This window comes from Pipistrellus kuhlii, unplaced genomic scaffold (genome assembly GCF_014108245.1).
Source record: "Pipistrellus kuhlii isolate mPipKuh1 unplaced genomic scaffold, mPipKuh1.p scaffold_m20_p_43, whole genome shotgun sequence".
In the NCBI taxonomy this organism is placed as follows: Eukaryota; Metazoa; Chordata; class Mammalia; order Chiroptera; family Vespertilionidae; genus Pipistrellus; species Pipistrellus kuhlii.
Window position 1 is genome coordinate 3,561,687 of NW_023425544.1, and position 19,904 is coordinate 3,581,590.

Genomic DNA, 19,904 nt, shown 5'->3' on the forward strand with positions numbered 1-19,904 from the left:
CTGCCTTAACCAGGGACCATTCCCTGCCAGGACAGAGACCCATCTGCCCGCTCCACCTGCAGGAGAAAGTAGTGCGCGACGGGAGTGCAGGAAGCTGCTGTGACTGCGAAGCCACCAGAGACCCTCTCTCCCTTCCCTTCCCCCCACCCCCCACCCCTTCTCTCTGGCCCCAGAGGCCCCCCCACCCCCCTTTCTCTCTGGCCCTTTGGTTTCTGGGCCTCTTCCCCTGTGCCTCTTTGCAGCCCAGCTTCCCCTGACGGCCGCTCTCTCAGCCTGTCTCTCCCAGCAGCACAGCTTTCTCAATGCTCTTTTTTATTGTAGGAAAACATGCACAACATGGAAATGACCATTTTTAAGGGTGCAGTAAGTACATCCACAATGTTATGCAACCATCGCACCGTCCACTTTCAGAGCATGTTTTCATCATCCCAAGCAGACACCATCCCCATTACACAGTAACCCCATGTTTCCCCCTCCTCAGCCCCCAGTAGCCTCTACTTTATTTTCTGTCTCTATGAATTATTTGTCTATTCTATGAGCCACATGTAAGTGGAATTATATCATATCTGTCCTTCTGTGTCCAGTTTATTTCACTTAACATAGTATTTTCAAGGTCCATCCACATCAGAGCAGGTATCTGTGATTCATTGCTTTTTATGGCTGAATAATATTTTACTGAGCCAAAACCGGTTTGGCTCAGTGGATAGAGCATCAGTCTGTGGACTGAAAGGTCCCAGGTTCAATTCTGGTCAAGGGCATGTACATTGGTTGCGGGCATATCCCCAGTATGGGGTGTGCAGGAGGCAGCTGGTCAATGTTTCTCTCTCATTGATGTTTCTAGCTCTCTATATCTCTCCCTTCCTCTCTGTAAAAAAAAATCAATAAAATATATTTTTTTAAAAATACTTCACTGAGTGCATATACCACAGTTTGTCTATTTATCTATTGATGGATGCTTGGATTTTTGCACTTTTTAGCTCGTGTGAATAATAGTGCTATGAACATGGGTGTGCAAGTAGGTGCTCAAGCCCCTGCATTCGGTTCTTTTGGGTATATTAGCAGGGAGTGGAATATATGTTTCACATTTCCACCAGCAATAGAAGGTCCCAGTTCCTCCACATTCTCCCCAACACTCGTTACTTTCTCTTTGTCCACAGCCACACCAATGGGTGTGAAGTGGCAGCTCATCAGTGTTTCACTACAGTGAGTATTATTCACTGTAGTGAGTAATGATGCTGAGCATCTTTTCCTGTCCTGAGTGGCCATTGGTGTGTCTTCTCTGGTGAAATGGTATTATACCCTTGGTTACTTAGGAAATACTGGTTGAATGAGTGAATAGTTCAATTTGGTTGAAATTAAAGAGTAGCCTAACCCATCAGAAAGAATAAGAAGGAAAGAAAAACGAGTCTCTTTGATTCCCCCACCTCAGATACACTAGGCTCATTAGCTTGGGGCGCTTTCCATCCCTAACGAAGCCAGTTTTCCTATTGATGAATTGAATGTCTTTGTGGCAGCATTCTACACCCGGACAGCTCTTACACCACCGACCATTCTTCATCGCCTGTAGTGAAATCTGTCAGGAAAAGCATGGGATTGTTTGAAGCTGTTGTTGATCTCTTCTTGGCCTTTGATTCAGTAGATACTAGTAAGACATGGATGTGCCAGGAATGAAACATGGCATAGGCACAGCATAGACCTCTCCCCGCCTACATCTGACGTTTCCGGGAAGTCAGTCTGCAGGTGACTTCAAGCCAGGATAGAGCAGGTCCTGTATGGTCCCTTCCCTTTCCCTCCTGAACCTAAGGACTGAGGCCCGCACTGGACGCTGCCTGCCCCCTGCCGTGTGGGAAGGAAGGCTTGGTTTTGTTGTTCCGGTCTGGGGCGAGGGAAGGGGGTTGTGGGGGGGACCTCAAGGATATTGGTCTGTGCTATTTAATTATGAAAAGAAGGGCTTATGGTGGACTCGCTCAGCATCTGCAGATTGTCACATTTGAGGCGTCGACTGTGTGAAGCCTCCTGAAGTCTGGACGTGGTGGCCTGTGTTTCTGCTCAGGAGCAAAGCTGAATGGCACCTGGGGATGGTGGCACAGAAGGACGACTTGGCCAATGGGGCCCGAGCTGCCTGTCCAGCAACCCTAACTCAGCGCAGTTTTGTTCTCTCCGCATAGGGCTGAGTAGGCTTTTTTTGTTTTCATGGTTATTTGATAGGAGAAATTATATTCCATGTGGTCTGCCAAATTGAGAGATTAGTGTAAGTACCAGTATATTTCCCTTGGGAACATGAGAGCTTCCGTAGTCCACAGCTATGATCGCAATGTTGACAGCTGTTCTCAGTATTTAGCTGGCTTGGCTCTGTCACGCGGGTACCACAGCACTCATCTTAGAGCATTCGCGAGGGAGTTAACCTGGTGTAAAGCTGTGGGGACTCGGGGGGCATTTTTGATGCCTTTGTGGGTGATGGGAACGCTTATTTTGAACCTTTTCCAAGGCTAACATTATTGCAACCACTTTTGGTGAGGTAGAAGTTGGAGACCTTAACCATGTAATTATGTACGCATTGGAACGGACCGGGAATCTTTCATTACCGTTATTATTGCGTTATTGCTATTATTAGTCTCCACATTTATGGAATGCTCACTGTGCGCAGTCACTGAGATAAACGCCTTGGACGCCTTTGCAGTTTAACCCTCACAGACAGCGGGCGGCGGGAGTGGTTGTGCTGCACGCTGACATTTACGTACTTTGGTCCCCTCCCTTTTTTTCCTTCTCTTCCCCACGTCCACAGGCTTTGTACACTTGTTGTGAAGTGCACGTCTTGTGTCTTTTTTAAATTTTCTAAAATTTTATTTTGGTTTCACAGTAAAACATGCTATACATCCTTTAGTTTTCTGGATCACATGTAGCGTTTCTTCCACAGCTACCTGTTGGGTTTTTCTTTTTCTTTTTACAAAATCTTCCAACAAAGAGAGCTATTGAGACCTTGTGGGCCGTGGACAGTCCGTGTAACAGCCCTCAGCCCTCATTGTCCTCTTAGGGGCCGCTGCGTGGAGCTGAGCAGCTGGGTGGCCGCTGAGGGTGCAGAGCTGCCTGACCCACTTCCGGGTCTGGCTGGTGCTCGTCCTGTAAGGCGCTGCCCCAGGGAGATGGGACGCCCTGCTCGGCCTGTGGCTGCTCCGAACCAGGGCCTCCAGGACTTGCACGCATAGCAGGGGCCTGGGGGCTCCTGGCAGCCCGGTTGGGAGAGGAGTGTTGAAGCAATGTTTGCTCAGCTCTTCACATGCACATGCACTTGAGAAAATGGTGTCGGTGGATTAAAGAACTCGATGGAGATTATGAAGAGGTGGGAAGAGGGGAAGTCTCTCCCCACCCCACCACCCTCTGGTGGCCGCTGCTCTGCTGCAGGGTGCCCTGCCCTCCTCCCGCCTGTGCCCTGGGCTCAGGAAGACTGCACTTTCTAAAATGGGCTTTCTCTTCCTCCCTCCTACGTCCTGCCCCGTGTTTCCTGGGAGAGGTGCTGGTGAGACTGCGGCTACTTAGAAGGCAGTGCCCATGCAGTAGATCACATGTAGCATTGACCAATATATATATTGATTTAAGAGAGAGGAAAAGAGAGAGAGAGAGATCAATATGAGAAGAATCATGGATCTGCTGCCTCCTGCATACCCCCTACTGGGGATGGAGCCCACACCCAGTCATGTGCCCTGACTAGGGATCATACCTGAACTCCTGGTTCATGGGTTGATGCTCAACCCCCGAACCACACTGGCCAGGCTACTGTGACTCTTTATACAACCCCAATGCCTCCTAGCCAAAATGAGGCAGCAGAGGGAAGGATAAACTGCCCTCCAGCTTCCTGTGCTGGCAGTAAAGTCGGTGACCACCGATGTTTTTCAGTTCTTCACTGGCCCGAGAGGAAGTAGAAATGCCCCATATTTGGCCATGAATTGTCATCTTTTTGCTGCCTCTTCACAGGTATTTTACTGCGAAGCTGAATCCCAGGAACTGCCCATTACCTTAATGAGGACTCCAAGGCAGATAGTTTTTGAAATGGAGGGTTAGGTGCCAGTACTCAGCCTCACGTTTCTCAGTAAAATAGGGGGCAGGCCATCTGTTAAAGAAAGGGTGTTTCTGAGTGGTGAGGACAAGGAGGGAGGTGCCATGTGAAGAGAGGAAGGGATGGATGAAGAAGTGACGATGGCCCTGGTCCAGAGCACGAGCTGGTTGTGGCCTGGTGCCACGGGAGCTTTTGTCTCCAGCACAGACTCAAGGAGAGGGAGAGGGAGAGGGAGAGCTTCCTGGGCAGGGAGGAACTGGTGCTGGGCTCGGTGCGCAGGAGAAGTCAGCGGTGCCCAAGATCCGTGTCGGGCAGGGCAGCATTGGAGTGATTAACCACAGATGCCCCAGCTAGAACGTGCACCAAGAGAGCCAGACAGCACGGTGCTGACCAGAGAGGCCGTGCCGGTGAGCCGGAGCGGGATTAGGGTGTTCGTAGTGGACACCAGAGCCGTGCAGCCAAGTGAAGTGATTAGATCTGACAAAGCAGAAGGCCCTGCGCCCCAAACTCCAGATCAATCATTGTGATGGATGCGGAGTTTGCTGCGGGCGGTGGCCAAGGACGGATGATAAGAAAAAAAAAATCTGTGCCCAGATCGAGGCCTGGGTGGTCCTTCTTCAGCCAGCATTCATTCCCCCGCTGGGGAGTCTTCTCCCTCCCGGGTGCCTCACAGGCGCCGCTGCTCAGCGCCTCAGCAGCCTGACCCCTCTCCCCCCAAATATTTCCCCTGCCCCGTGGCACAGGCAGGATAGGGTGGAGATGAGAATGTCTCCTCTGGTCCCTGCATCCTGCACCCTGGCCTCTCCCTGAAGGAAGGCGCTGGATGTGCCGGGAGGGTGACCCGGAGCCGGGACACAGGAGCAGCACTCACTGTCGGGGATGGTTCATGGCATGGCTCATTATACCCACTTTTAGACCAGGATCCCCCCCACCACACACACACTTTTCTAAATGGAAATATTTAAACTTTCTTGTAGCCCTCTGAACAGTACTTCCTAAGTCAGGGGGTGGTGTGTGTGTGTGTGTGTGTGTGTGTGTGTGTTCTGCATATATAGGGTCAAATGGGTCTTCTTGATCAGTATTTGTATTTTCTTAATCTGCTTATGTTGGAAATCACCTCTCAAAGGTGCCATCTATCTTCCAGAATAAATTGCATTACAGCAATGAAACCTTCCCCAGTTCCCTGAGGCAGCTTTGGCTATCCGGTCCCTGACCTCCCCCAGCACCCCATCGTGCTTCTGTTGTGGCATCTAACCAGGTTGGGCGGTGATTTATCTGTTTTTGTCTCTCGTTCCTGCTGGTCCGCGTGCTGCTCCAGGCCAGGGATCGTGTTGCATTTATCTTTATAAGCCCAGCGCTTAGCACAGGCCCCGAAAAAGAGGTTCTTGATCAGGTTTGCAGGACAGACAAGCGTTTAAACAGAGCTTCTGAGTGTGTAAAGGCTTAACTACACTAACTACAAACAAGCAGAGCATTTTCTGTTAATGATATTGTCACGTATGTTGTTTAGCATTTACTGAGCGCTTCCTGAGCCCCGGCGCTGTTCTAGGCTCAGCTTATGCTTTATTTGGTCGAACCCTCTCCACCAGCCTGGAAGTGGCTGCACTCACTGGCCCCGTTGTAAAGATAAGGAAACTCGCCTTTAGGAAGGAAAAATGAAGGGGTTTGCCCAAGATTACGCAGCTAATAAGTGTGGAACTGACATTTGAACCTGATCAGTTGAATACCAAAACCCATAGTCCTAACCACTCATTTCCAAGGAAGGAGATGGGTGGTGGGGCGCGGATCTGAAATATTATTTTACAGACATATGTTACCTACACTTTTGGAGACTTTATTCTGGGTTAAAGTACTATTTCTGTGATTTCTATACCTGCTGTCACGTGCACAGAACAGAGACTACGGGGAGGCCCAGCCCAGCTTTGGAATGGAAACCGACAGCCACCCACAGCTGCAGGGCCACAGTGAGCCTTTGTTTTTGAAAAAGTATGCTTCTGTATTGGTTTAGGAAACAGTCTCATTTAATTGCCTATAATATTAAACCAGTAATACATTCATTTATATTAGTTAATGAATAACATTTTGTGCTTCCTGTTTCTTATGTTTTCTTTCAAATTAATTAGTTAAATTATACAAATAGTTATTACTGCTTGGATGTTACTTTCTCCCAGAAACAACCCATCTAATACACTGAGCGGAGGCGACAGCCACCGGCTCTGCTGGCTTTGGACCGGGAGGGTCTCGCTGCCTTGCTCTTTATTTTGTTCCTAAACCTTTTGGGCCAGCCTACAAACTGATGTTCTCTTCCTTTTTTAAAATATTTGTTTTATTGATTTTAGAGAGGAAGGGAGAGGGAGAGAGAGATAGAAACGTCAATGATGAGAGAGAATCAGTGATTGGATCAAGCCTGCAACCAGGCGTGTGCCCTGACTGCGAATCCAGCTGTGACCTCCCGGCTCACAGACTGACTCTCAGCCACTGAGCCACACTGGCCGGGCCAAGCCAATATTCTCATTGACTCTTCTGGGGCATTTTCTCTGAGTGTCTAACTGTTGTGCACTATGACATGTGGTCTGCATTTCAAAAATTCAGAAACTGCTTTGCATCTTGAAAGCTGATCACAGATTGTTGCTTATCACAGATCCACCGCCCTCCCAGACTGTGACAGTGATTAGCCACCGCTGAAATTTCCTCCTGCTTTTGCAGTAAATTTGTTCCAAGGAACATCTGCCCGATACCTCAGCTGTTTCCACATTTTAAGTTATGGGCTTGTCATAGGGTCAGTGATTTTTGTTTCTTTGTCCTTCCTTGTAGGGGGATTAGTTGCCTTAGGAAAGCAGATTGCGGTTAAGAGTAAATGTATTCATGGTCACATCCAGCCCCACTTTCTAAGTCAGGGGCCGGTTCTGCCCCACACGTGCGGGCTCACGGTCAACCCGCTCTCCTCACTGAGGACACCAAGGCCTCTTGGCCATCGAGGCCCCGGCCAGTGGAGGGAGGGAGGGTGTGGGAGAGGCAGCCCTCTCTCGGGGCCTAGACCCCACGTGCCACTGGACCGCCGACCCACCTGCAGGTGGAGGGATGAACCCAAGGCCACCTGGAGGGAATGCAGTCCAGCCACGGGTCTGGCTGCAGTTCCCTTTCTGTGGGACATGGCGGGCGCGGATTTTGTTGGCGGTCAGCACACTGTACCTCGTGGAAAGCATTGGGGGAGGAGGTTCTAGATACTGGGCACTGGCGCTGAGATGGCCTCCAGGAGGCACTGCTCCATTCCTCGCCAGGTCTCCTTCCAGCGAGGGGAGCGGTTACAGGTGTGCAGGGTTTAAGTGGCCGGGTCAGAGGGCTATGAGAATCACAGAAGGAAACGGCTGATAGAAACAGCGTCTCTGCTGTGGTGAAAGGGTTTCCCTGTTGTTGTTCCTCTGCTCACTCAGTGGAGCACTGTCTCCTCTCACGTCAGCGGGTACCAGTCCTCGCCAGGCACCAGCACAGCACCCTCCCCTCTGGGAAGCCAGCGCCTGAGCCGGCTGCAGAGCTGGGGGCTGCCATTCGGCATGCCAGCCTGGATCCTCTCCCAGGACGACTGGAGGGGCTTCCCACTGCTGCCCTGACCCTGCCCCTCCCTCCATCCCCCACCCCCCCCCCCCCCACACACACACACCCCGCACGGCCGCAGGCTCTGCCAGCATGAGCTCAGGGCTACGGGTTTGATTAACTTACCGCTCGGATGCCTCCCCTCGAACCCTGATCTGGATTCCTTGGCCCCGCCTTCCCCTTGTTTCTTGTGAGTCACGAATTCTCTGGTGTCCAGGGCTGGCATAGATCTCAACCCAGTTCTACTTTCCTTTGGTCATTTCAGAAGGAATTTGGCCTTCCTCTATTTCCATAGTTCTCATTTGGTAAGTATTTCGTGACCATCTCTACCATGTGCTTAGCTTGGGGGTGCAGTGGTGAGAAGGAAGCTCGTCCTCGGCCCGGTGGAGCTTCTCAGGGGGGCAGAGGGAGTGGTGAGGAGAGACGGCATGAAGGGAGTCGTCCACAAAGAAATGGGGTCACAGCTCTGAGTGCGGACTCACAGGGCCAGTTTCCCAGGCACCGGGGCCAGGAAGTCAGCGGAACTGCGGTGACACTGAATGAGGAGGAGGCGGTCAAGGGGAGGCTGTGAGAGGAGGCGTCCCAGGCGAGGGAGTGACGTGTGCCCGTCCTCTGTGGACGGAGTGGGGTGCAGGGATGGGCAGCATTGTGGGGCGATCCGATTTGCAGTTTTCTGAAACCACCGGGCTGCAGTGTGAGGAGCAGGCAGGGGAAAAGCGATGGTGGGTGGCCGCATGCACTGGTTAGGAGGCGGTTGCTGGCATCGGTGAGAGGTGACTGGGTTGGATGAAGGTGGCTGGGGAGAGATGACAATTAAACAGGTCAGCTTGAGGTCTGAGTTCAGTGTCTGTGGGTTTTATGATCAGAAGTTCAGAGGGAGCTAAGTACCTTCTAAGCATCCAATTGTTAAACAAATCCTTCCTTTCTTCTTCTTGAACCTTTTAAACAAGATGAGCAGTAAGCTTCTCGTTCCAACCTCAGCAAAGGAAAGGGCATTATGCTGTGCCCGGCGGTGTCCATACTGAGGTTACGTCTGGTGTGAATGAATGAGCGAATCACCGCATGGCTCTCAGCTCCTCTTCCAAGCCTGGAGTCCTGGCTGGGGCTGGCCGGTGAGGACCAGATCTCCCAACCTCCAGTCTCCCCAGAGTCCGGTCAGGCATTACTAATTGATTTCAGCTCTTTTTCTCCAGATGTTACCTCAGAATGCTTCCCCCAACGCCCCTGAGACAGCCTATGCCAATGACATTGGACTTAAAACCTATCTGCTAGTCCTTCCATTTTAACTGTGAGTGGCAGCTCACAAGCGAAGAAGCAGCTAGCACTGGTCCTCTCTGCTTCCCCTGTGAGAATGGCAGTCACCCCAGGAGCTCTCGGCTCCTCTGGCTCTGGTGCTTTAGAATCGGGCTCTGCAAGTTAGGAAACTTGGGGTCCCCAGCCGCTCTCGGGTTCCATCATGTGCTGTGAGGCCAGCACTTTCTGGACGCTGTGAGCTCACTATGGCTCATCACAGTGAGAGGACCTGATTAGAATCAGCCAAGGGACTGACAGAGTCCGCCCGCCCACCCCGAGGGCGAGGACAGCGGTAACCCTCCCGGTAACGACACATGGAGTGTTGCCAACCAGGGGAGCTCGCCTGAGTCTTGGTGACCAGAGGTAGACCTGACACCATGTGACCCCAGCCCCCGTTATAAAGGACGCCATGTCCATGTGACACAGAGTGGCGAACAGACGCTCAGGGCATCTCCAGGCTTCTGGGTCACCTTCCAGGAGCTGAGCGCACGGGCGACCTCTCCTTGGGCGAGGTTACATTCTCTCTGGCACGGCCTCTTCCCTGCCTTCAGACACCAGAGTGCGATGATCCCAGCCAGGAGAGTGAGCACACATAAGAATCTTTTTATTTGCTTTTAAAAAATATTCTGCAAGATAAAAATTAGGCATAAAAACTGGACTTGGCCCTGTCGGCATGGCTCAGTCCAGTGGTTGAGTGCCGACCTATGAACCAGGAGGTTACAGTTTGATTCCTAGTCAGGGCACTGCCCTCGTTGTGGATTCAATCCCTAGTTGGGGGGGGGCGAGGGGGGGCGGGCAGGAGGCAGTCGATCAATGATACCTCTCATCATTGAGGTTTCCAGCTCTCTGTCCTACTTCCCTCTCCCTTCCTCTCTGAAATCAATATATATATATATATAATTTATTTATTTATTTAACTTTCCAAGGCGCATTGCCTTCATACTTTTCCATCTTAGAATACTTAGACATTTAGAATCGGTGCTGTTCTCTCCACTCCTGCGGGTTATGTGTCTCCCTCACTTCAGCTTCTGAAGGCTGGGGCCGGCTGTCTGAGGACCTGGCCACCCGAGGACTTGGGCCTCTGAGGGACCTGGCGACGGAGCTTCAGACAGACTGTTAGCTGCTAGGCAGGCCCAGCTCGGGTGGGATCTGGCTCGCTCATCGGATGGATACAGACAGAGGGACAGCTACAGACAGAGGGACGGATAAAGACAGAGGGACGGATACAGACGGAGGGCGGATGCAGATGGAGGGACGGATAAAGACGGAGGGCAGATGCAGATGGAGGGACGGATAAAGACGGAGGGCAGATGCAGATGGAGGGACGGATAAAGACGGAGGGACGGAAACAGACAGAGGGATGGATACAGACGGAGGGACGGATGCAGATGGAGGGACGGATAAAGACGGAGGGATGGATACAGACAGAGGGACAGATACAGACAGAGGGCGGATGCAGATGGAGGGACGGATAAAGACGGAGGGATGGATAAAGATGGAAGGACGGATACAGACAGAGGGACAGATACAGACGGAGGGATGGATACAGACGGAGGGATGGATGCAGATGGAGGGACGGATAAAGACGGAGGGACGGATACAGACAGAGGGATGTTGCCGTGCTGAGCAGCTACCTAACAGAGCTCTCTCTTGTCCCAGCTCATTTCCAGCGATGCCGATGGAGCCATCCAGAGGGCCGGGCGGTTCAGAGTGGAGAACGGCTCTTCGGACGAGGTAAGGAAGCTCCGGGTGGCACTGTCACCAAGTGTAGGGCTGTGTGAGCGCACCGGGCGGGCGGGGGCCCTCGCTACCAGAAATCTTGCCCGAGTGGAACCGGGAGGAACACAGCTCCTCAGCGTTACCTGAAGCGGGGCTGAGGGGGAAGGCCGTGCTCTGTGTGGAAGGTGCTCTGATGGGGGACACAGACGCTTTCACGATCTGCACGGGAGTCAGGAGCCAGGAGCTGGGACCAAAGGCCAGCTCACAGCCACGCCCCCTTTGTGCACGGCCCAGTCCCAAGCCGGCCCTGGTCGCTGCCTGTGAGCAGCAGGGCCCCGGAGAGATGCCAGAAACCACTGTGGCTGCGAAATGCCTTCTCTCTTCAGCGAGGCCCGGGGAAGGAGGCATTGCTGCCCACTCCGGGGCCAGGCCTCCCACTGGGCTCTCAGGTGCTTTGCTTTCTTCTTTCAAACTTCCACTGCCCGCTCTTCCCCTGGGGCCTCCCCCAGCACTGCAGAGGCCGTGTAAGGGCCCCGTTTTTTTCTTCGCTGCCTCCTGGAGAGGTTGCCCAGCTTCAGGGCCAACTGGCCTGCCTGAGCCCCACTCCCCGCCTCCTGGGTGCAGGTCCCTGGCAGGTAACCAGCCTTTTCGAGCCTCGGCTTCTTCATCTGCAGTGGAAACTGTCTTGGGACGATGGAGAGTACTCCGTGAGCTGAGCTGGGGGAGCTTTTGGCACGGATCCCGGCACAGAGTGCTCACTCAGCACGTGACGGCTGTCACGGTCACAGCGCCTGAGGGCCAGCCTCGCCCTGCTGGGCACCCTGCACCCAATCCCTGGTAAAAGGCTGTAGAGTCCTCAAGGCCACAGCGTCTGGAAGCTGTTGCCCATCTTCACCCTTGTCCTCACAGAGCACACTCTCACCTTGTCCCGTCTCAGGCTGGGCTTCTGAATAGGTGTCCACATGCTTCTTGTCCAGAGCGGTGCCCGCGGACCCACAAGGAAGAAGGGGCTCCCAGGGAAGTGCGCTCCTGAGGCTTGAGCACAGTCCTCCCCAAAGGGCCGGCTGCTGAGGCGGCAGTCCTGTCCCCACAGCTCAGCAGCCCGGGGTGCCCTGGCCGCTAGGTCAGGAGCAGAAGCACCAACCCTCCGTTTCTAGTGCTCAGGGCGCCAGCACCCGCCACGCTGAGCTGCTGCTTTGAGAACCTCGCACCGGAGACCGCCGAGGTGCTCACCTTGAGAAGTCCTTCTGCTGCCAGAATTGGGCAAAGCGTCAGCCCAGCCCAAAAGGAACAAACTGCCCTGGGCTTTCCCCGCCAGCACCCGCACCAGAGCAAAGCCACGCCTCCCTGGACAGACAGACAAGGAGCCTCCACGTGGGCCTGGGCTCACCTCGCTTGGATCATCACAGTCCTCACCGGGGGTGTCTCCTGTCCTGCCACATGCTGGAGGCTGTGTTCTGGGACCCCACTGGGGGTCGGAAATCGCCTGTGGGGTGTGCTGGGCAGCAGTGGCTCTGAGCCAGCCTGTCCGGCTCTTGTGGCTCCACACTCAGCGGCAGCTAGGCGTGGGCAGCTCCCTTACATCTTTGGAACCGTTTGCTGGAAGGATCGATTTCACAAATCACTGTGGTTGTTGTATCCCAAACACAGGCCCGTCTCCGATTGCTCCTGGGAAAGACGATAGCCGGGCTCAAATGTGGCCTCAGATCCTGTTTCTAAAAAGACTGAGCATGAGTGCTTCCTGCGACACGTTGCCGTGGTTTGTACCGATGGTCTCAGGGAAAGCTTCTGGCCGGTGGTACCGCCCAGCCTGGCAGGAGACCCGAGGATCCGAGACTCTGGGAAAACAAACAAGAGGCAGGCTGCGGCCGAGTCAGAGGAGCAGGCAGGGCCTCGGAGCTCCATGTCGCTGCCTAACAATGTCCAAACCCACCAACAAACCAATGGCAAAACCACTGCAGCGGGGGCTGCTTTTCCTTTTATTATTGACTAGAGGCCCGGTGCACAAATTCGTACAAGTGGCCCGGCCCTCGCAGCCCTGGTGACTTGCCTCAGCCCTCGAAGCCCCGGCTTTGTCCGGAAGGTCAGCTGGTGTAATTAGCATATTAGCTTTTATTATTTTATTATTACAAATTTTAAGGATGCTGTCTACAGAATGGAGACTGTGTCTGATATGTGATTTGCAGACGTTTTCTCTCATTTTGTAGGATGTCTCTTCCCTTTCTTCATTGTGTCCTTTGAAGTGCACACGTTTTTAATGTGACGGTGTCCTCTCCATCTGTTTTTCTGTTGTGGCCTGTGTTTTTCATGTCACAGCTCAGAAACTATTCCCTAACCCAAGGCTGATTGGTCACTTTTTATAGTTTCTGGGGACATCACTGTAAAATGTTAAATTTGCCTTTTATTTTTTCACCATTGTGGGCACAGCGTCTTCACCGCCATGGTTGGTGCTCCAGTGTGTGACTGTGGTGCCCGCGGTGCCGTTTCTCATGTGCCGGTCGTGGTTCGGGTGTCGGAGAGCTGCCTGGTCATGCGGGGAGGCGCACACCAGAATTGGTGTAGATCGGAGGGCGGGTTCGCACTCACTTTCTCCAGACACCTTTAAATTCCCAGCTTGGAACTTTTTTTAACCGCCCACGTGGAGGAGGGAGGAGCTGTAAACTTACCTGGAGGACGGCCCCCTGTCTCCCTTCCCTGGGACTCCCTGCCCAGCTTTGGGGGCAGTGTTCTCTTCTGGTTCCCCCTCCCCTTCAGTGTGTAGCCCTTCGGGTCCCAGTTTTCCGATGGTCTTAGGCTCTACAGCAGCGGTTCTCAACCTGTGGGTCGCGACCTACAGATTGAGAACCGCTAGCAGGGTCGCCTAAGACTGTCGGAAAACACAGATACTTACATTACGATTCATAACAGTAGCAAAATTACAGTTAGGAAGTAGCAACGGGAATAATTTTATGGTTGGGGGTCACCACAACATGAGGAGCTGTATTAAAGGGTCACGGCATTAGAAAGGTTGAGAACCACTGGTTTAAGTGAACAGAATTCACCTGTGTCTTGCATTCAAAGTGTCCATTGCATGCTCGGTAGTCGTAGTATAATGCTGAGCCCTCGTCCCCCTGCTGCCTCCAGGCATTCCAGGACACCTGCCCCTGAGTGTGTGTTTAAATTAAAGTGCTCACATCTGAGCAGGCCAGTCCTCTCCCCTTTTTATGAACCTGATGACTCACGGGGAACCACAGCACCCTCCTCCACCGGAGCTGTTAATGGCTGTGAGGCGACATCATGTGCAGCAGGGACAGTTTTGGTGTCAAAGGAACCTGGGTTCAGCCCTCAGCGCTATCACCTGCCAGTTTATGATGGCACCTGTGAGCCTCGGCTTCCTCAGGGGTGGAGTGGGGACAGCGCCTGCCCCCAGCAGCGGCCCGCCCGCCAGCCCGCCCTGTACGTTGCACCTGCAGTTTGTATTTGACCACAGTGTGGCGTTTTGCCTCGTCCCCGGAGTCAAATCTCTGCAGTGTCTGTAATTGCTACTTGTCAGGAGTTTCCCCAACATCTTGATTCTGTCACCTGCCTGTTAGCTCCCCCCCCCCCAGGCGTTGGTTACCTTGTGCCTCCCCTGCCATCTGTGCGCTCCTCTGATTGCTAATTGAGTGAGTGTGACCCTGGGTGGCGCCCTGGGGGCCTCCCTGACAGCTCCTTGGATGTCAATTAGGACCTGGCAGGGCAGGGGCGGACTTTCAGCTCCTTCCAGTCTATCCTCCTGGCACGGCGGAGTCTCCACAGGCTGTGAGGGATATGTGCGTGCTACAGTCTTCTGGGAGGGCCGTTAGCAGTCATTAAAGATGCACACGCATTTAGCCACAGCTGTTGTGAGGACGTGTGTGGTAGCATTATTTAAAACAGGAAAACACCCACACCTGGGGACTCCCTGGATTACCCTCAGTAGAGGAGTGATTATTTTGAGGAAATGATGATCCATTTGAACAATGCAATGCTTCCCAGCTGTTGGAAAGGCGAGGTGGGGATAGGTGTAACACCACAGGAAAATGTCTCACGCACAGTGTTAGACAGAAAAGCGAGTTCCAGAATGATTCGTACGATACCACCCCATTTCCTCAAAACAGCAAAAAAAAAAAGATAAATATGCTTGTCAGTGTGCAAGAAAGTTCCAGAAGAGCACCTACAAGTTTGATAGCCATTTCCTGTGCAGAATGAAAGCAGGAGGTCAGAAGGAGTTGGAGGCCTTAGCTTCCCACTTTAGGCCTTTTCTGCTCTTTACATATTTTACCATATACATCGATATGCAACTGAAGTGTTTGATTCCTTTTTTTTTTTAAATATATTTTATTGATTTTTTACAGAGAGGAAGGGAGAGGGATAGAGAGCTAGAAACATCGACCAGCTGCCTCCTGCACACCCCCTACCGGGGATATGCCCAAAACCAGTGTACATGCCCTTGACCAGAATCGAACCTGGGACCTTTCAGTTCGCAGGCAGACGCTCTATCCACTGAGCCAAACTGGTTTTGGCAGTGTTTGATTTCTTAAAAGAATCTGTATAGTTGTTAAAAAGGATAGGGTAGATCCATATGTACTGATATGGCAGTATTTGTAAGGTATTTTCTTTAGTAAAAAAACAAACATGTTTTAGTATAATATCTATGATACCGTCTCACTCATGAAAATAAATGGTATGCATAAATATTTACATATATATGTATGTGTGTATGTGTGTATACATGTATGTGTGTGTGGATGTGGATGACATATGTGTATTTATGTATAAAGTAAACATATCTTTGTAAACTCACAGAGAGATCTGGGACTATTGGCATGATCTGGTAGCGTGTATATATAGGGGAAGGAAGTGGAGTGGGCCTGGAGGGTGGGGGACAGAAAAGGATTTTAATTTTTGTGTAGTTTCACTTTTTTTTTAAGTAGCTTATATTTGAATTTGCAATTTAGAAAATTTTAGTCTATTTTTTTAAAGCCGTCTTCTTTACTGTCTGTGTCCTCTCAGCAATGTAACCTAGAATCGGAAGTAAAGACAGTTTCAATGGTGCGCTCATTCACCCAGCTCATTGCAGAGCAGGCTGAAAACCCACAGGCGTTCGATGAGCCGCGATCGGATTTGTGGTGTGAGCATGCGGACTCCCTGCTTAAAGGCAGGCGGATTCCAGAAGGGTGTACTGTATGGACTTGGACTGAGTTCAGTGTCTTGGCCAGACGCGTCTTCCTCCTCCACATCCAGTGTCTGCCCGTGGGCTGAAAGGCCATGGAGGCGGTGGGAGCGCTGTGGGCTGTGGGCCCTGGCGCACACGTGTGCCGGTGCTTTGTCTCAGGGCCCCCTCGTCACAGGGGCGCACCCAGGCCTGGCTGCAGCACAGATTTCAGCGTCATGATTTCACAATCCCTCGCAGCAAACGGTTATCTGAAAGGGCACGAGCCTGGCCGCATGGCTCAGTGGTTCAGCATCAACCTCTGAACCAGGAGGTAGCGGTTTGATTCCTGGTTAGGGCACATGTCTGATTGTGGGCTCAATCCCCAGTGTGGGGTGTGCAGGAGGCAGCCGATCGATGATTCTCTCTCATCATTGATGTTTCTCTCTCTCGCCCTCTCCCTTCCTCTCTGAAATCAAGAAAAATGTATTTTTAAAATAAAATAAAGTAAAAAGGCATGAAATAAGTGTGGGTGTTTGGAGTGTTAAACTTCAGTTGCCTCAAAAACATCCTCATCAGAATATTTCCCCTACTTTCGGTGTTGGTGTCAAATAAAGAGCGTGTTCCCGTGCCTTTGTGGCTGGAAGTGCTGCAGGCAAACCTTCTGGGTGCCCAAAGGCGATGAGGCCAGCTGTGCGTGTGTGAGAAACAGCCCTCTTCTTGGGAGGGAAACCCCGAAGCGTTTAGGAATATGGAGTGTTCTTTAGGCAGCTTATTCTCAAGGGACTGAGGTGTGTGTGTGTGTAGAGATGGAGGAGAGGGGAACAGATGAACTCATGGATACGGTGTTAACAGCAGGTGGACCTGGTAAAGGACACACACATGCGCTCTTCCTGGTCTCGTGGCCTTTATTTATTTATTTTTTATTTTATTTTATTTTTTACATTTTTTTATTAAATTATTATCTGTGTACATATTTTAACATTGCCCCCCCTCATACATACCCTCCCTCCCCAGAGTGTTGTGTCCATTGGTTGTATTTATATGCATCTCGTGGCCTTTATATGTCCACATCAATCGCTGAATTTTTGAAGTTCAAGAAAATTCAGTAAAAAGCACACTACAGAATGACATATGTTTGCCTAACATATCTAATGATATGTTAACGTTCTTTTTCACTCCCTGATGGATTAAAAGGGCAGAACATTAAGAAGGACACAGAAGATGACGTAAGATTAAGACTTAAAATGGAAAGACACCTCTGGGACAGGGCCCAGTTTGTTTCCGCCCCACGGCTACCCTCTGCCGCGGGAGCCCGCGGAGCCTACGTGCGGCCGCTCTCCAGCCCTCAGGACGCCGGCGGAGATGCTGTGGAAGGGCCGGCCTGGTGCCTGGCCCGCGGAGCTCGCTCACGGAGTCGCACCTCCTGAGCCCTGAGAGAGACAGCGGCATCCTGTCCACTTTATACAGTAACACCGCCTGACAGCACCACAGGAACATGCAGAGGGGGAACCCGCCGCTCCGGCTCCTGACAAGAAAGACCTGTCGATGGTGCCTTAAACCCAGCAGCATGGAGAGTCCTGCGCCCCGGGAGCGTGGATGCACTCCAGAAGTGGTGTAATTCATTCCGCCACTGAGATTTCCCTCATTTAGCCTGTCCTCTCACTAGTCACCCAAAAAGCCTTTCAGTAAAATGCAACAGTCCTTCCTAACAAGAGCCTCTTTGTAAACTTGGATTTGAAGGAAACTTCAACGTGATAAAGCAACTGACCAGACATCTAGGAAATCATTACGACAGGTCCGAGCCAGAAAAGTCTTCGCCAGCCTGGCCAGTGCTGCTCACCTGACCGGGCGTCATCTGTGCACTCAGAGGTTGTGGGTTCAATCCGCAGTGAGGGCACATGCTCGGTCGCAGGCTCAATCCCCAGTAGAGGGTGTGCAGGAGGCAGCCAATTAATCCCTCTCTCTCTCTTTCTCAAAAATCTATTTTTAAATCTTAGAAAAGAAAAGCTTGTTCCTGCAGTCTGTCTATACACATGGCCCAATGTAGACACCAAACGAGTTTTAAACTGTATATTCATTATTATTCCACTGGAGCAAAATGACACATTTGCACACGTAGGAAAAAATTACAGGAATCATGACAAATCATTAATAACGATTGTTTTTGGACAGAGGATTCCAGTTACTTATTATGATTGTCTGTATTTTCCACATTAATTGAGTAATTTTTGTGATAAATTTTTAAAATTCTACAAAGAATTGAACTCAAGATGCTGGAGAGATACCTTCTAGGTGAAATGTGCTTCCGGTGTGACAAACAGAAGGGTGTGCCTCTAGGGGGCACCAGCTCCCAAGCGGAAGTTTCGGACCAGAAAGGAGAGAAACTTTAAACCCAAGTTATTCTCAGGTTAGAGCCCACTGGGTCGCTTTGGTCCCTTTTCCCCACGCCCCCGGATGCTCCTGTGATGCCACGTAGACTGGGCGTCTTTTCTAATGATAACGTGGGCACAGCCCAGTCTGTATGCTTCTTGTTGTTAATCCTTACCCAAGGATATTTTCCCAATCAATTTCTAGAGCGAGTGGAAGGGAGGGAGAGACACATTGATTGGTTACCTCCTGCATATGTCACTGCCAAGGCCAGGAAATAAGCCTGCTAGTGAGGTGCATGCCCTTGACCGGAATCCACCCCTGGACCCTTCAGTCCATAGTCCGGCGGCACTCTATCTGCTGAGCCAAACTGGCTAGGGCTGGTCATATGCTTTTGACCATGACTTTTCTGGTTGTGTGGCCTCTGGTTCATTGTCAGCTTCTTGTTTATTACTTTCTAAATAAGCCTCATGGCACAACGTTGTTCTGTTGCAGAATGCCACTGCTCTGCCAGGGACTTGGCGAACAGCCGTGCACTTAGAGAACCCGGAATACCACACCAGATGGTACTTCAAGTATTTTTTAGGACAAGGTAAGTGTGCCATCCTGGTGGCTGGGAGGGAAGGGTATTCAAAATGAAAATCAGTGTTGGTGTGATTTGCAAGTGCCCTATCTGTGTGACACTGACCAGTTTAAGGGCACTACGTTTTTTTGAGGGGGCAGTTGTTTTTGTCCCTGGGGAATAAAGGGGATTCAGATCATCTGAATCACGAGACATGGAGAAATTTGCAGGGTGAAAAGCAACTTTAGATTTAACAAGGCAAGTGCCTTGGATTTTGAATACAATTCCAGACAGTGAGGGAGAGAAATGGGTCCCTGAGCTCCAGGGCGAATGCAGAGCTGGCAAAGGCAGCCATGGCCCCTGTCTCTGTCAGTTTGTTCCTTACCAGAGGGCCTTACACCTGTTACTCTCTGCTTTTCTGAGACTCAGTTTCCTTATCTGTGAAGTGGGGGTGTTGCTAGTACACACCTAGTAGGCCTGCACAGACGTTGCAATGAGACAGACAGGAAAAGCCCTGAGCCTGATGCCTGGCACGTGGCAGGAGCTCCGTCATGAAGGGTGACGCTCAGGAACAGTGAAGGGCTCTGGCGAACATACAGGAAAGGTGGAAGGCAGGAGTGGGGCTCACAGCGGAAGAACCGGAAGAACGGTCACTGCTGTGGGAGTAGAACTGAGTTAGACACATTTCTTATCAGACCAGCACATTTGTTTGTAGGAGATGTGATGCTTGAACTATAAAAAGAGAGTGACCAGACCCAAAAGGTGTCTTTTTAAACAACTTGGTCCTGTACTGTGCTGGGAGGCTCGCTTACTTGGCAGGCATACTCTGTCATAGAGAAAGACATCAGTGGAAGGTGGTCAGCCTCCCAAATGCTTGCAAAATAGTCCCGGAGCAGTGACGACGGGAGGAAGATGGTGTGGCTGAAGCAGTAAGGGATCTAATGAGAAACCCAGAGGAGGCCAGGCTCGGGGCGGGGGGGGGGGGGGGGGGGGGGGTGAAGTAGGGGGAGCATGAGAGGGAGCCACAGGCTCTGGGATGTCATCAGTGCTGGGTTCCTCGGGGCCAAAAATGGTTGCAGCGATTCCAGGAATCACTGCGAGACACCACCATCCAGAGTTCACCCGGAAGGCCATCTTCAAGAGCGAGGACACCTTTCCAG

General features: G+C 51.6%; 1 protein-coding gene across 3 annotated transcripts in view; it reads left to right on the top strand.

Moving 5' to 3' along the window:
• The window catches only part of GARNL3 (GTPase activating Rap/RanGAP domain like 3), an 83,981-nt gene that overhangs the window by 28,717 nt on the left and 35,360 nt on the right, over nt 1-19,904 (top strand). For all 3 annotated transcript variants that reach the window (XM_036412021.2, XM_036412020.2, XM_036412022.2), the window contains 2 exons: nt 10,601-10,675; nt 18,678-18,774. In XM_036412021.2, the coding sequence (XP_036267914.1) occupies nt 10,601-10,675; nt 18,678-18,774 (172 nt within the window). The remainder of the gene's footprint in view (nt 1-10,600; nt 10,676-18,677; nt 18,775-19,904) is intronic.